This window comes from Colius striatus, chromosome 1 (assembly GCF_028858725.1).
Source record: "Colius striatus isolate bColStr4 chromosome 1, bColStr4.1.hap1, whole genome shotgun sequence".
Classification (NCBI taxonomy): domain Eukaryota; kingdom Metazoa; phylum Chordata; class Aves; order Coliiformes; family Coliidae; genus Colius; species Colius striatus.
Genome location: NC_084759.1, coordinates 175,748,990 through 175,761,745, shown reverse-complemented (window position 1 = coordinate 175,761,745; position 12,756 = coordinate 175,748,990). Strand labels below are relative to the sequence as shown.

The 12,756-nt window shown below is 38.8% G+C and overlaps 1 protein-coding gene across 3 annotated transcripts in view; it reads right to left on the bottom strand.

Moving 5' to 3' along the window:
• TWF1 (twinfilin actin binding protein 1) overlaps positions 1-12,756 on the bottom strand; it is a 35,729-nt gene that overhangs the window by 7,269 nt on the left and 15,704 nt on the right. For 2 of the 3 annotated variants that reach the window (XM_062017123.1, XM_062017114.1), the window contains exons 2-5: positions 10,016-10,093; positions 7,447-7,625; positions 6,132-6,227; positions 3,749-3,853 (exon numbers count right to left, since the gene is read on the bottom strand). In XM_062017123.1, coding sequence (XP_061873107.1) covers positions 3,749-3,853; positions 6,132-6,227; positions 7,447-7,625; positions 10,016-10,093 — 458 coding nt within the window. The remainder of the gene's footprint in view (positions 1-3,748; positions 3,854-6,131; positions 6,228-7,446; positions 7,626-10,015; positions 10,094-12,756) is intronic. The other variant, XM_062017134.1, reaches the window with a different exon arrangement.

The window sequence follows — 12,756 nt, the reverse complement described above, 5'->3', positions numbered from 1 at the left end:
TAGAGCCATTTTTCAAGAATGTATTCATACCTCAACATGCATGCAGTTTCTCTCAAAATGCGCTCTGACCTCCAGTTTTCCGGAGCCAGAACTCATTGTCTAAGTATTAGCTTTTGAAGATGTTGACCTCCTTTTATGTCACAAATATATTTAACACTGGAGATCATGCAGCAAAAGTCAGAAAAGTGTACAAAATACAAAGTGAAGGTCTTAGACCAATCAAAGAAGATGTTCAGCTTTAATGAACGTCTCATTTAATGAAAATGAGATGCTAATGAAATGTGAAACAAACTGATAAAATGAAAACCAAAAAGTGCTTGGGGCAGCGCTAAATTACCCTCGACATTTAAGGAATATTCTTGTCAGTGACAAGGAAAATGAAGGAGAAAGCAGGCAGAAAAGCTTACTTTTGCATAAAGAAGGTTATATGAAAAGTATTTGGAGTATGTATCTGCATACAAGCCTGATTAATAGACACAAAATAAGCATCACAAGAAATGATAAACCCTAATAAAATACCATACTGTATAAACCATATTAAAATACAAGTAGGAAAAAACCCAAAGATACAAACGAGATGTGAAGAGTAGGGATAGGCAAGGGAAGAGAGTAACCCAGAATAATTCCAGATTTAAGAAAATGAGCGACATGTCCACATTGTAATATACTTCAGACCATTAAAACAAAAACAAGTCAATATTTAAATCCACATCATAAGATTTGTTAGATAAGGTTGCTGAGTGGTGGATAAAACAACAAATGAAATTTCCGAGTAAATGTGAAGTAACTTATGCAATGGGAAAAAATCCAACTCTCTTCTACCTGTATGGTGATGGGCTTAAGCTAGATACTAGCATTCAGGAGCAAGACCTTTCAGGTCACACTGAATCTCTCTCAAAATACAAGCCCAGTGGGCAGTCTCGGAAAAAGAGCCCCAAGTGAATCCCAAAATAAACAACACCCCTCATCCACAAATGAAATGTTACAAAATGTTAGAAAAAGAAGAACAGAACACATCGTTACGCACAGTAGGTACCAGTAACATGCCTGCATCTTGAATACCACATGCAGTTCTGGCTTCCCCATCCCTCCATCTCATAAATTATATAGCAGAACTGGAAAAACTGCAGAGAAAAGCAAAAGGATCAGAAGTATGGAGTGCCTTCTTCAGAAGGAAGAACTACCTAGACTAAGACACTTCAGCCCAGAAGAGAAAACTGCTAAGGAAGGTCCACAACAGAGGTCCACAGATCATAGCATAGTTTGGGCTGGAAGGGATCTTTAAATGCCATCTAGTCCATCTCCCTTGCAATAAGCAGGGCCATCTTTTGCTAGACCAGGTTGCTCAGAGCCCTGTTCAACCCTGACCTTGAACAACTCCAGGGATAGAGAAACCTGTTCAGGTGTTACACCACCTTCATTGTAAAAATTGCCTTTGTATATTTAGTCTGAATCTGCCCTCTTCTAGTTTAATATCATTATTCCTTGTCCTATCATTACAGGCCCTACTAAAAAGCTCTCCCTATCTTTCTTATAAACCCCCCTTTAAATATTGAAAGACTGCTATAAGGTCTCTCCAGAACCTTCCCTTCTCCAGACTGAACAACCCCAACTCTCTCAGCCTGTCCTTGTAGGAGAGGAGCTCCATTCTTTTGATCATTTCTATGTCTCTCCTCTGAACTCACTCCAATAGGCCCTGTACTGAGGGCTCCAGAGCTCCAGCTGGGTCTCACCAGTGCAGAGGGGCAGAATCATCAACCTACTGGCCACGCTTCTTTTGATGCAGCCCAGGATATGGCTGGCTTTCTGGGATACAGTTGGCTTTATTGAAAAGGGGGTTGGAGTGGGAGTGGAAACTGAAGAATGACTTAATGACTGTGCATTCCCCATGCAATCTGTAATGATATCAGAACAAACTAGTAGATGATAGGCAGTGGTTCTTTACAGAGTACTTACTCAAACTGTGGATTAGACTGCCATAGGATTCATGTCCAACAAGAACTTTTATGTGGATTCAGAAAAACAACCAGACTAGATGTTAGATGAAAAATCTGTTAAGAACAACTATATAGTAAGACATCTCTTTCTCACGAAGGTTCCTACGTGCAAACACTGAGGCAACAGAAGGGATTCAAGGGCGTTACCACTGCCTTCTTGCCCTGCTCTTACACTCTTTCTAGATTTGTGTTGTGTACTCAGGGACTTCACAGCACACTGTATGATCCTCAGACCTGACCAAGTAAAAATCTTTCTTAGGGCTATTATGAAAGAATATACCTATGAAAACTCAATTTATTTATTTTTATGAGAAAGCTTTTCATTTCCTGAGTTTAATTGTAGGCTTCAGAATGCTGGAAACAATGAAAAGAGAAATGATGTAAGTCAATGTATTGCAAGACGCTTCAAACAAAGCCAACATGGCAGCAATCTACAGCTTCCATATCTCTGAAAAGCACAGTTGTTACTGATGAGGTTTCATAATAGCATGTCAAGTTTTAGTCTGCATGAATCAACTGTTAAACACAATGTATGTCGTGCATAAGAGAAAGTACTAATACCAGAATTGATCATAGACGGTCTACATTCATTGCTGGGATTTTTTTTTTTTAAGCCATTCAAGTAAAATGCAGTGTGTGACCACGATGAATGCATTTCTACATTGGATTAATCAAAATTAGACATGGAAAATAACAAAGACGCCAATGAAAGAAAAAAGAAGCCAAAAAAGAACAAAGTTCTGCAAAAGCAGAGTAGAGTGAAAACGTGAGGAGCTACAGAGATACATTTAACAGGAAAGAAATCCAATTTCCAACACATGTACCACAGCTCTAAAATACAAACCTAAAGAAATAAAAAGTTCAGCACATGACTGATTATAATACATGTTTGAACAAACAGTGATCAAGTGAATTAAAAATGTGAGAAAAGAACCCTCTGAAACTTTTCAGTCACTAACCAGCTAGAAATCATCAAATTATTCTGTTAAAGGCATTTGTTGGAGGTTCTTTTATAAAGTGTCTGTAGCAAAAGCCAATCAGTCTTGGTTTGGATTTTTATTTTAATTTTATTGGAATTCCTTGTCGTAAATGCACTGCTTCTGGAAGCCAACTACGTTTCCTAAGCAGGAATAAGCTGCTGACATACTTCTGGCAATCACTCATTGCAACAGTTGCTATTTTGTATTTTCTCTACCACTCCTGCTGAATGGTTGAGCTTGGACAGCACTGCTGGAGGTCATTTTGTCTAACCACCCTGCTCAACCACAGCTGCCTACAGTCAGTTGCCCAGGTCTCTGTCAAGGTGGCTTCTGAATGTCTCCAAGATAGAGACTCCACAACCTCTCTGGGCAACCAGTGCCAATGCTCAGTCACCCTTCACAACAAAGCACAATCAGTGATATGAAATACACATTAAAGGCCAAAGCTGCAACAAGGTTCTGCAATTGCCAGGCCTCTGACTCAGACCTTTCAAACTCTGCAAGATCATGTCATTTCAACTTCAGCCATCATCATCATGCAGTCTCACCTCACTGAGAAATAAATTTAAGTGGACCTGCTTTAGCAGAGGGCTTGGACTAGATGATCTGTAAAGGTCCCCTCCCCCACCATTCTGTGATTCTGTGGTTCTTGTCCACTTAAACTTTCTGAAACTTTCCATCTTCTGTTCTGTTCTTTTCAACACTAGAAAGACTTTTTGTTTGGAACTCTGCACCCCATTTCCCACCCATACTCAAGGACATTGTAGGTACCTCATTAATCTTAATCTGACGAAGTTCCTCTTCCGCTGCAGTGAGGGGTGCAGGGGACGACTGAGATATCAAGTATTTTTTATATCCATTCAGTGAAACATCTTCCTGAAAACACAATATTGATATTGAGCACTTTTTGATAATAAAAACTTTTCTTCAAAGATGTTCTATGCAGCATAAATGAAACAGTTACCTCCCATACACAGTTATGGTCATTTTATTTGGACAGATGACATATGCAGGTGCATTTGCGAATTCAGCTCATCTTCCTGTACAGTGGGGTCCACTGGGCTATCCTGGTACCCAATTGTACCGTGGGCATTACTTTCACAATCAGTCACAATTCCCTTGCTAATTCAGAAAAACAGCATTAATGAAGACTGTGCATGAGGTTATTCAGCCTCCTTGGACAAAATCTCTCAGAACTGCCACATTTGTAATAATAAAAAAAAACCCCCAAACTGTTTTCTTGTAATAATTTGCTTGCTCAGCCTGGCAGCTTATTGGTAGCTTTCTACCTAAAAAATGTGAGACAAATGCTACCTTACAACAGAGAGCAAGCATGTGATAAGCAGAATACTTTAGGTTGCAATGTCACCAAAGCAACAATGAATTCTGATAATCGCTTTGGGGAATTCATTAATAATCAGTGTTAGTTGTGTCTCTCTCCAAAGAGGCGGATACCAGAGGCAAATACTGATTTGTTTTTATTATTAAGGTGGTTACTCAGAAAGGGGCAAGGCTTTATGCAATTATAAGAATGTGATTTTATACTGAAGTCCTGAGAAAAAAGCTCCTTCTTAGCTCTCCCCTTTCTGAAAGTGACAGACCTTCCCAAATACAATTTCTAGTGCCAATATTCCATTATGCCTTGTTTCAAGAGCCCAGAGGCAGGACCATAGCATGTAGCAAGTGGAACCATAACCAGGTTCCATCGGGACAACATTGTTGGTTCCAACTAAACCATCCCTGTATCTAACAAAATAAAGACAGAATAACTCCTTGGATGTTCATGATCGAGTGAGGTTTGTGACTTGAATCCCTTGAAGAAGTTGTGATTTTCACATAGATGAACACCAAAGGACAGCTACAATTCAGAAGCTTATAAAACAAACCAAAACCAGAGATATAAAGCTGTAACGTAATGAACTTGGAAAAAGTGGGTTAAGTTCACTCCATCCTTTAAGTTCCCCAAGCATATTCTGAAACAGTAACAGACAAATACAATGCTCCTTCCTTACAATTAAGATAGAAGCTCAGACTCAGGCTTTGAGCTGTAGAGCTACACACAAATTCTACGTGTCACATAGGCTGATAATGGTTTGCTACAATGGCAGTGAGGGACTAGTTGATCTACTGACAAAAAACTCAAACCATGACTTCTAACAGTAAACCATCTTGGCAGCTCTGTTATCTACTTCTCTAGAATACAGCCTCTCCAGAGAGGTTTGTTAGCATCGTTTGTTGGGATAATGAAGCTTCCATCACTGGTTAATGATGAATATAACAAATTATTTGCTTAGTGAGCAGAAGAATTATTAGCCTCGTGTCCTTATGGACTTGTGTGTCCATCACAGCAGCCCGTGTCTCTTTCACAGCTTTTCCCCTACTACCATATCCTCTATTCTTCCCCAGATCTCCAACTCCTTCCCTTTCTTCAGCACCAGCTTCCACTGTGAATAGTGGCAGGTTGAGATTTGTGCATATGATTGAACTAATTAACAGGCCAAACAGAAGACAAGTGCTGCATTCCATCTTTGTTGAAGGAGGAAAAGGGGAATGATAACTTGGATCTCCAAGTCATCATCAGCTTTCATGAAAGCTATAGGAATTCTGTATTTTTGAGAACTCTAATATATTTATTTAAAAAATGGCAACGAATTAAAGAGTCAAGTGTCTGGTGTCTGTCTGACAAACAGACAGTCACCACAACCACGTAACTTATTTCCCAAAGGAACCAGAGTAACATAATAGCCTCATATTTCCTTACATGCACAGCATTTGCAGGCTTTTCAATATCTCTTAAAAGCCTAATAGATTTCATACATGCACCTTCCAATTAGCAGTGAATAGTCAACTATTAGTATTTTCATTTAACGAATCAGTAGCTACTAAAATTCCGCTTACATAAGACAACAGCCATGGACTTGAGTTACATTTTATAGTCAAAATCTAAAGAGTTGACAGCTTACTATCCTTGGTTCAAGATAAAAAAAAGTAGTTACTTTTTTACAGGCCACCAATTAATTACATTTTAACATTGGAATAATGCACACAGATTTGAACACCTTTTTTCTTAATTAAAGAGTAGAAACTCCAGTAACATCAGCTATTATATTTATTATTTAAAGTCAGCATGCTGTGTTTACAAAGAAAAACATACCTGCACTGTTCCAAATACTTCATCCTTAATGTGACCACCTCCAAATTCTTTCTTAAGGGTTGCTCGTGTTGCTGCATACAACATTTTCTGGCGAACCTAGCATACAATAAAAGAGTGAGCTTTTGGGTTGTTTTTTGGTCTTTGGTGTACAATGAGAATCTAGCATGTTGATGTACCAATTCCATTAACAAATATCTTCAGCAAAATCTTTTAAGTGTTAAAAACTGCATTACGAAGTTGTAATTCTTAACAGAGGATAAACTTAATGGAATGAGTTCTGAATCATGATATTAACATATGCTATTAAATTCTCAAAGGCATGATATTACACATTATCAAAATAATTTCAGAACTAAATTACAGCTTTAGTAATAGTATAAGATTTTTTTTAATATAAAAAGTCAACATAATCTTTACTAATTTCAAATGGCAAAAATCACAATTGTTTAGAATCTTTTGTCACTGGTCTGTGTACTAATGGACAAAAAAAGAGCAGACTGCAAAAAATTCATTTTTTATTTGATAGTGCCTTCAGGTAGTTTTGGTTCAACTACAGAACCAAAAAAAAAGAAGTTTTCTGTGGGTAGAAGATCTACTGATGTTTGTTCCCTAATAACTTGTGTCTAAGTCATGTATTCTTCTCTCAACGGTCCCATCTTTCCATCTTATTTCACCGTTACGCCACCCTCAACACAATAGCCCACTTTTTCCACCTAATCTCATTTATGCGCTCTGACTCTTGGGGTCTTACTATTTCCTGCTAGGGGAAATTGAATATTGGAATAGCTTTACTTTGTCTTTACAGATTCCCAGAATCTGTACACAGTATCTTAGTTTCTCTTTGAAATCCTTAATTCTAACCTCAGTTCCCTCCCATGTTCTCCAACTACTGACTACTAAACTGCACATTCTGTGGCAGGTCACAGATTCCTAAGTGCCAGCTGGGCAGCCAGCAAGACAAACAATAAACAGCTTGAGCTTACACTATAATCCTTCTCTTTATGATAACACCCACTGAGACTTCTGTCCTATATCTCTCCATGAATGTTCACAAAACACTGACAAACAAACAGGGCAAAAACATTGTCTGGTCTCTAGACAGGCTAGAAATAAATTGCATCAGTTGCACTCCATTTAGACCCACTGAGATTGCTCCTCAATTGGCTTCAAGAAAGATGTTTCCTTGGGGGAAAGACAGGGGAAGGTTGGGGAATGTTTAATTCCTCAAATCCTTTTACTTCATATCTAGGATTCAGATCAAAAGGTACTGCTGAAAAATCATTTAAAAATGAAGCCTCTGTTGACTGTTACTTACAGGAGAGTGATCCGGTGACCATGCAATGAAGATCCACTCATATCCTTGAGCATTCTGAGAATCTAATCTGTACAATATATAACACGGTTGCTTGTCTTCAAGAAGGGGAAGGACAAAAGAATCATAATCCTTTTCCCATGATCCAACTGGCTGCCTAGAGGATCCCACAACAAGCTGTTCTATAACCAATAACCAAAGCTACAGTTAGTAACAACACAATTAACACTGTTTTTCAAAATTAGCAATTATAACAGACACTTCATCTTTCAGAATTATGCCCACAAGAATGGAAGTCAAGAAGGTCAGTGTGAGAGCAGGTGAACTCCTAAGAAAGCCCTGTATGTTCAAACCCTAACTTGCTGATTGTTATCCCTTCAGAGCAATGAACCTGATAAGATGGATGTTAGTGGCTTTACCATAATGCACACAAAAGGGAAATAAACTAACTGGCAGAAGACAGTTATTACTTTTAAATCAAGTAAAAACAAGATCAGAGTGAGTTTTTAAATTTTAGAATTATTGATGCTCCTGCTATAACATATTGGTGTTTGTACTCATTGTAAGGAGTCAACAACTCAGTTATACAATGAAAGAGCTTGGAATGAATATGTTTGCACTAATTACTTTAACTTGGCTATGTAAGTATATAAATCTCTAACACAGCTTCCTAAGTGCGGTCTCTTTAAACAACTGAGGTTGTTTATTATGTATAATTGGCTTAAGTCTGTATAGAATACTTCAGATGAGATTTAATTATGTGAACAGCTGTAGCAGAAAGATTTTTCTCTTATTCATAAATCACATCTCAGCTTCCAAAGGAAAGTATTAATACAGTGTCTTTCAAAATATTAATCAGCTCCCCAGGAAACAGAAGCCCTCAGAATCAAAGGAGAAATACATTTTTTAAATGGCCTTTAATGGCAAACAACAACAGTTTGAGGAACATCACAGTAGCTATTATGCAAAATATCTTTTATGAGTCTAGGACCTAACTTCTATAACTTCACACTAAAATACAACCATATACAAAGGTCTCTACGTCAAAAGTTTCAGAGCAAGGCACTCCACCACAGCACGTCACAGAACACGAACAGCTCAGGGAGTGTCTGCCCCTTCTCTGAACAAGATGTAAAGTAGCTAGCTGAAGTTGTACACCTAGAGAAGTATTCAGAATGTACTTGCCAATTCTGAATTCTGGCTTTATACCACCTAGATGCAATCAGAGGAATTCTATTGCCCATCAGCAAATCCCTTCTCATATTAACTCAGATTAGCAGAACTCAGTTTCACTATTGTCTGTTGACTAAGGGCAATTGCTGGAAGCTCTTGCAGATGAGGCAACTGTCCCACTTCCAGTATTCCGTGAGTTTCAGAGGTTTCTTTACAAACTGTGGAAAATATTATCAAAGACTGGATTCTGCTTCTACAGAGACACAAAATGCATATTTCTACACACTTAAAAAAATAGGGAATGTCTTCAATTTGTATCTTATTTTAGGCTTCATGTCAACTTAAAAAGTAGCATACATACCAACACATATTTGTTTACCTTCCCTAATGGAAAAAAAAGGTAACAGAATGCCAGCATTTGCTACCTTGTGCTAGTGAAACTTTACCACAGTGGCCTGCCTATGGTATTAATACTGACATTTCCTTAAGGAAAGCAATATTAAAATGTAAGAAGACTTCCTAAAAAAGTAATATTTAAAAAAAAAGGTAACAGTAGGTTATTTACCTAACCATAAAAGTATTTATGTGTCTGTATGTACATGTACATACATGTATCGTCTTCAGTTAACAAGCATTTCAGTGTAATGTAGACAAATGAACTCTAGAAAGAACAAAAAACTGAAGGTGGGCATCTGACGTACTTGGAAGAAGGAGTAAACCATGAAGTGTCTTATACAGTCAACGAGCATTGCTAGTAAAAAAAGTAATTACACATTCTATCTTGGAATGTTTGCAGCCTTGATCACTTGCCAACAAGTTCAAGATGAACCTTAAATTCTGCAAGAATTATGTGAAAATATGTGAGATTTAAGAAGCAGTTTCAGCCTTGAAAATTTGTACAACCTTAGAGATTTTAAAGATATTTTCTATGCAGCCACATTACTACTTAAGCATCTGCTTTAATGGGACTTTCTACAGGCAGCTCATCCCAGTATAAAAGGCAGGCAACATTTATACTCCATCTAAAGTGACTAGGTACTGTGTAAGAATCTCTCTGTCTAATGAAAGTGACCAAAGAGTCAAACCAATACACAGGTGTGGAATTTTTTTTTCCTCTGCTCTTTCCTTAGTAAAAAGAGACAGTTCATTTATATTATCCACATGAATCACTCAGCAGTTCTTGCTAAAATATGAAATGACATTTTGAGGAAAAATTCATATGCAAAAAACCAATAATATCATACTGAAAAGCTTAAATCTCACCTTCTGGATATGAAAGACCTTAGTAACATTAAGTTCTGTAGAGTTTTCTTTTTTAAACAATTGTACTATGTAAGTCACTGAAACAACTAGGAAAATATCTAAAAGAATCAGAGACAAAGAATAAAGCTCTACTAACCATTGTCAATGACTATTTTTAAAAGCCTGTATTGTCCATTTCTGGCTCCAACAAAGGTATCTTTAACACTTGGGCTAGCTGAAAAAGAGAAAAGTAAGCAAATTAATGCATTTCACTTCCCTAGGACAAAGAATTTTCACAAAGGTGTGAACAACAGTGGAAAGGCGTACAACTGGCCCTTCACTACAAAGCTGGACTGAAAAAGTCATGTTCCCTCTATGCTACACACTGTTCCAACCACTGGCACACCACAAAAAGATGATAGGCAACATTACAGTAGTTTCTAGCACACCATATGATTTTCAACTTTGGGAAAATTGAAGATGACATCACATCATCACTCTCAAGTTTCAGAGTTAACCCAGCAACACCATAAAAAATATGACACATCTCAAATTACAATAGTTTCATGTAGTCTGCAGGCTTAGTACAAATGTTCAGACAGAAACTTTACACCTGCCAAGAAAATGTTACAGCTTGTATGGTAAAAGTGCCAGTCTTTCCTGAAGACACCTCTCTGAAGAGTACCAGTGAAAGCTGCCACTCATTGCTCATATATCACACCGCCTAATCTCTTTGTAAGTATCTCGATGATGTTGTTCAAACCTTGTGACCTATCACAACATGAATTTACAAAGAAGTAACTAATGTATTCTAAAATGTCTGTAATTCACATCGATGCTATATTGCAAACATGACACTCCCCTAAGCACACTCAAGAACTGTGCTTGCCTCATGTGAGGATCATCCTTAACTGCTCTGCTAACTAACCCGAGTGCAAATCAGTTTAATTACACCATAGACAGGGGTTTTTACGGCATTTTTTGAAGAATGTTTATTGCAAGCTGGTCCTTTAAGTAATCCCACTGCATACAGCACTGGCACCAGCAAAACAAACACCAAACCAGGAAATAAATAAAATGGATTATCTGTAGTCAGGTTGAGGCCAACTGAACAGATGGTCAGATGGTATCCAGCAACAGCACTGTCCATACTCCAGACCTTTTACATTTATGCCCAAAGTGACACCCAGGCCCATTCTGAAATTGCAAAATGAAGTGGGAGAGAAAAGGGGTGTTAAACAAACTGACCTGCACCAGTTTACCAACTTGAGCCCGGCCTCACCCCATTTAGCAAACTCCCGCTAGCCAGTGCTGAACCTCACTGTAATCTGCTACCAGCTTTTCTAATCATCTCTGCTGGTCTTCACCATTCCATTCCACACAAACACTGTGTTACTTTCTAGGCCCTTTGGTTTCACCAGACCCTTTTTTTTTTGTCCTCTTCTTGCCCAATACCTTTTTGTTCTTTATTCTCTCATTTCAACCCTACACACCAAAACAAGAACACTGCAGATCCTGCACCAATGCCAGAAATGTGACATCTCCTAAAGTAATATTTTGAAGCCAGATGTTTGAGAAACCATATCCCTATCAAGTGATCAATCCACTTTTCTCCAGATAAAGGTTTTTAAATTCACACCAGAGTGATATTATTTTCTCCTTAAACTTTCTGCATAGCAGCGACCTATAGAATTAAAATTTGTGTTTAATTGACAAATATTTTACAGGGAATATTACTTCTAAATTATTGAGAAGACTGGGAATATATTCTAGCCTATTCTCTCACAGCTCAATGCATTCTGTGACTTCCTATGTTATTTATCTGCACTGGCCCGTTGAAAGTACAGTCCTTTTAGCAACTGCCTGGTATGTATCATTGTCCCCATGACTTCATTTCTGTTTCCAGAAAAGGGCAGCCCATGCTGCCAAATCTTGTAATTGTTTATGAGGGACAGTAGCCTGCTTGTAGCTAAAGCCAGCAATGGCACAACAAGAGCTATTTCTCTTCCAAATTGCAGAATTTGGTGCTTTGCTGCAAACAGGACCTCTGATTAGTGCTTGCTGAGGCAGGAAAGCTGCCAAGCTCTCTACAGCTCTCCTCTGAACACAAAAGATTCTCAAAGACATGAATGGGAGCAGCAGAAGAGGCTTAGCCACTCTTCTTGCTTGTGGCAAGCAACAGGATACTATTCTACTCCTCCTTCTAGCATTTCCAGAAGAGAACAAGTGAATGAAAAGCCACTGTAACAGTTTTAACCAGCCTGGAAAAAGAAGCTATCCCAGATGCACCAAAAGCCTGAGAAGGGCTGAAGAATTTAAAACAAGAAGTAGCAAAAAAGAGCAAAGATTGGCATGCAGGAGAAGGAAGAGAGGCAAAAGGGTGCAGACCAATTGCAGTCCAATGGACAAAAAAGGGAACAGAAAAGCAGGGAAGAGCTGTCATGGCTGGGACAAAAGTCACCTTCAACAATAAATATGGGAGACCAGGCAAAGTACACGGTACTAGTCACCGAGCAAGAAGACTGCGGAAATCGAGACAGTAAAACCCGATCCCACATAATCCCGCGGTATAATTAATCCCTGCTTAGCGACTCTGTGATTTCGAGAGACCCGGTAATACTGAGAAACAATGTGCTGTCTTCTAACCGCTCCTCGCACCCTCCAAGGCCTGGACACATGGGGGGAAAAAAAGGTTCCCCCACACTTTTCCCCTCTATGGCCTCCAGTGATTATCTTTTTAGGTGTTTCCCTACCGCGGGGCTCTTGGTTATCCTCAGGACTCCCGCTACAACGCGCCTGGCAGCGACCCCCGGCAAAGCCCGTCCCATCCGAACCCGCTGTGCGGCCCCGGGCGGCGGCTGCTGCTCCGAGGGGCGGCAAGGCGGGAGGTGCCGGGGA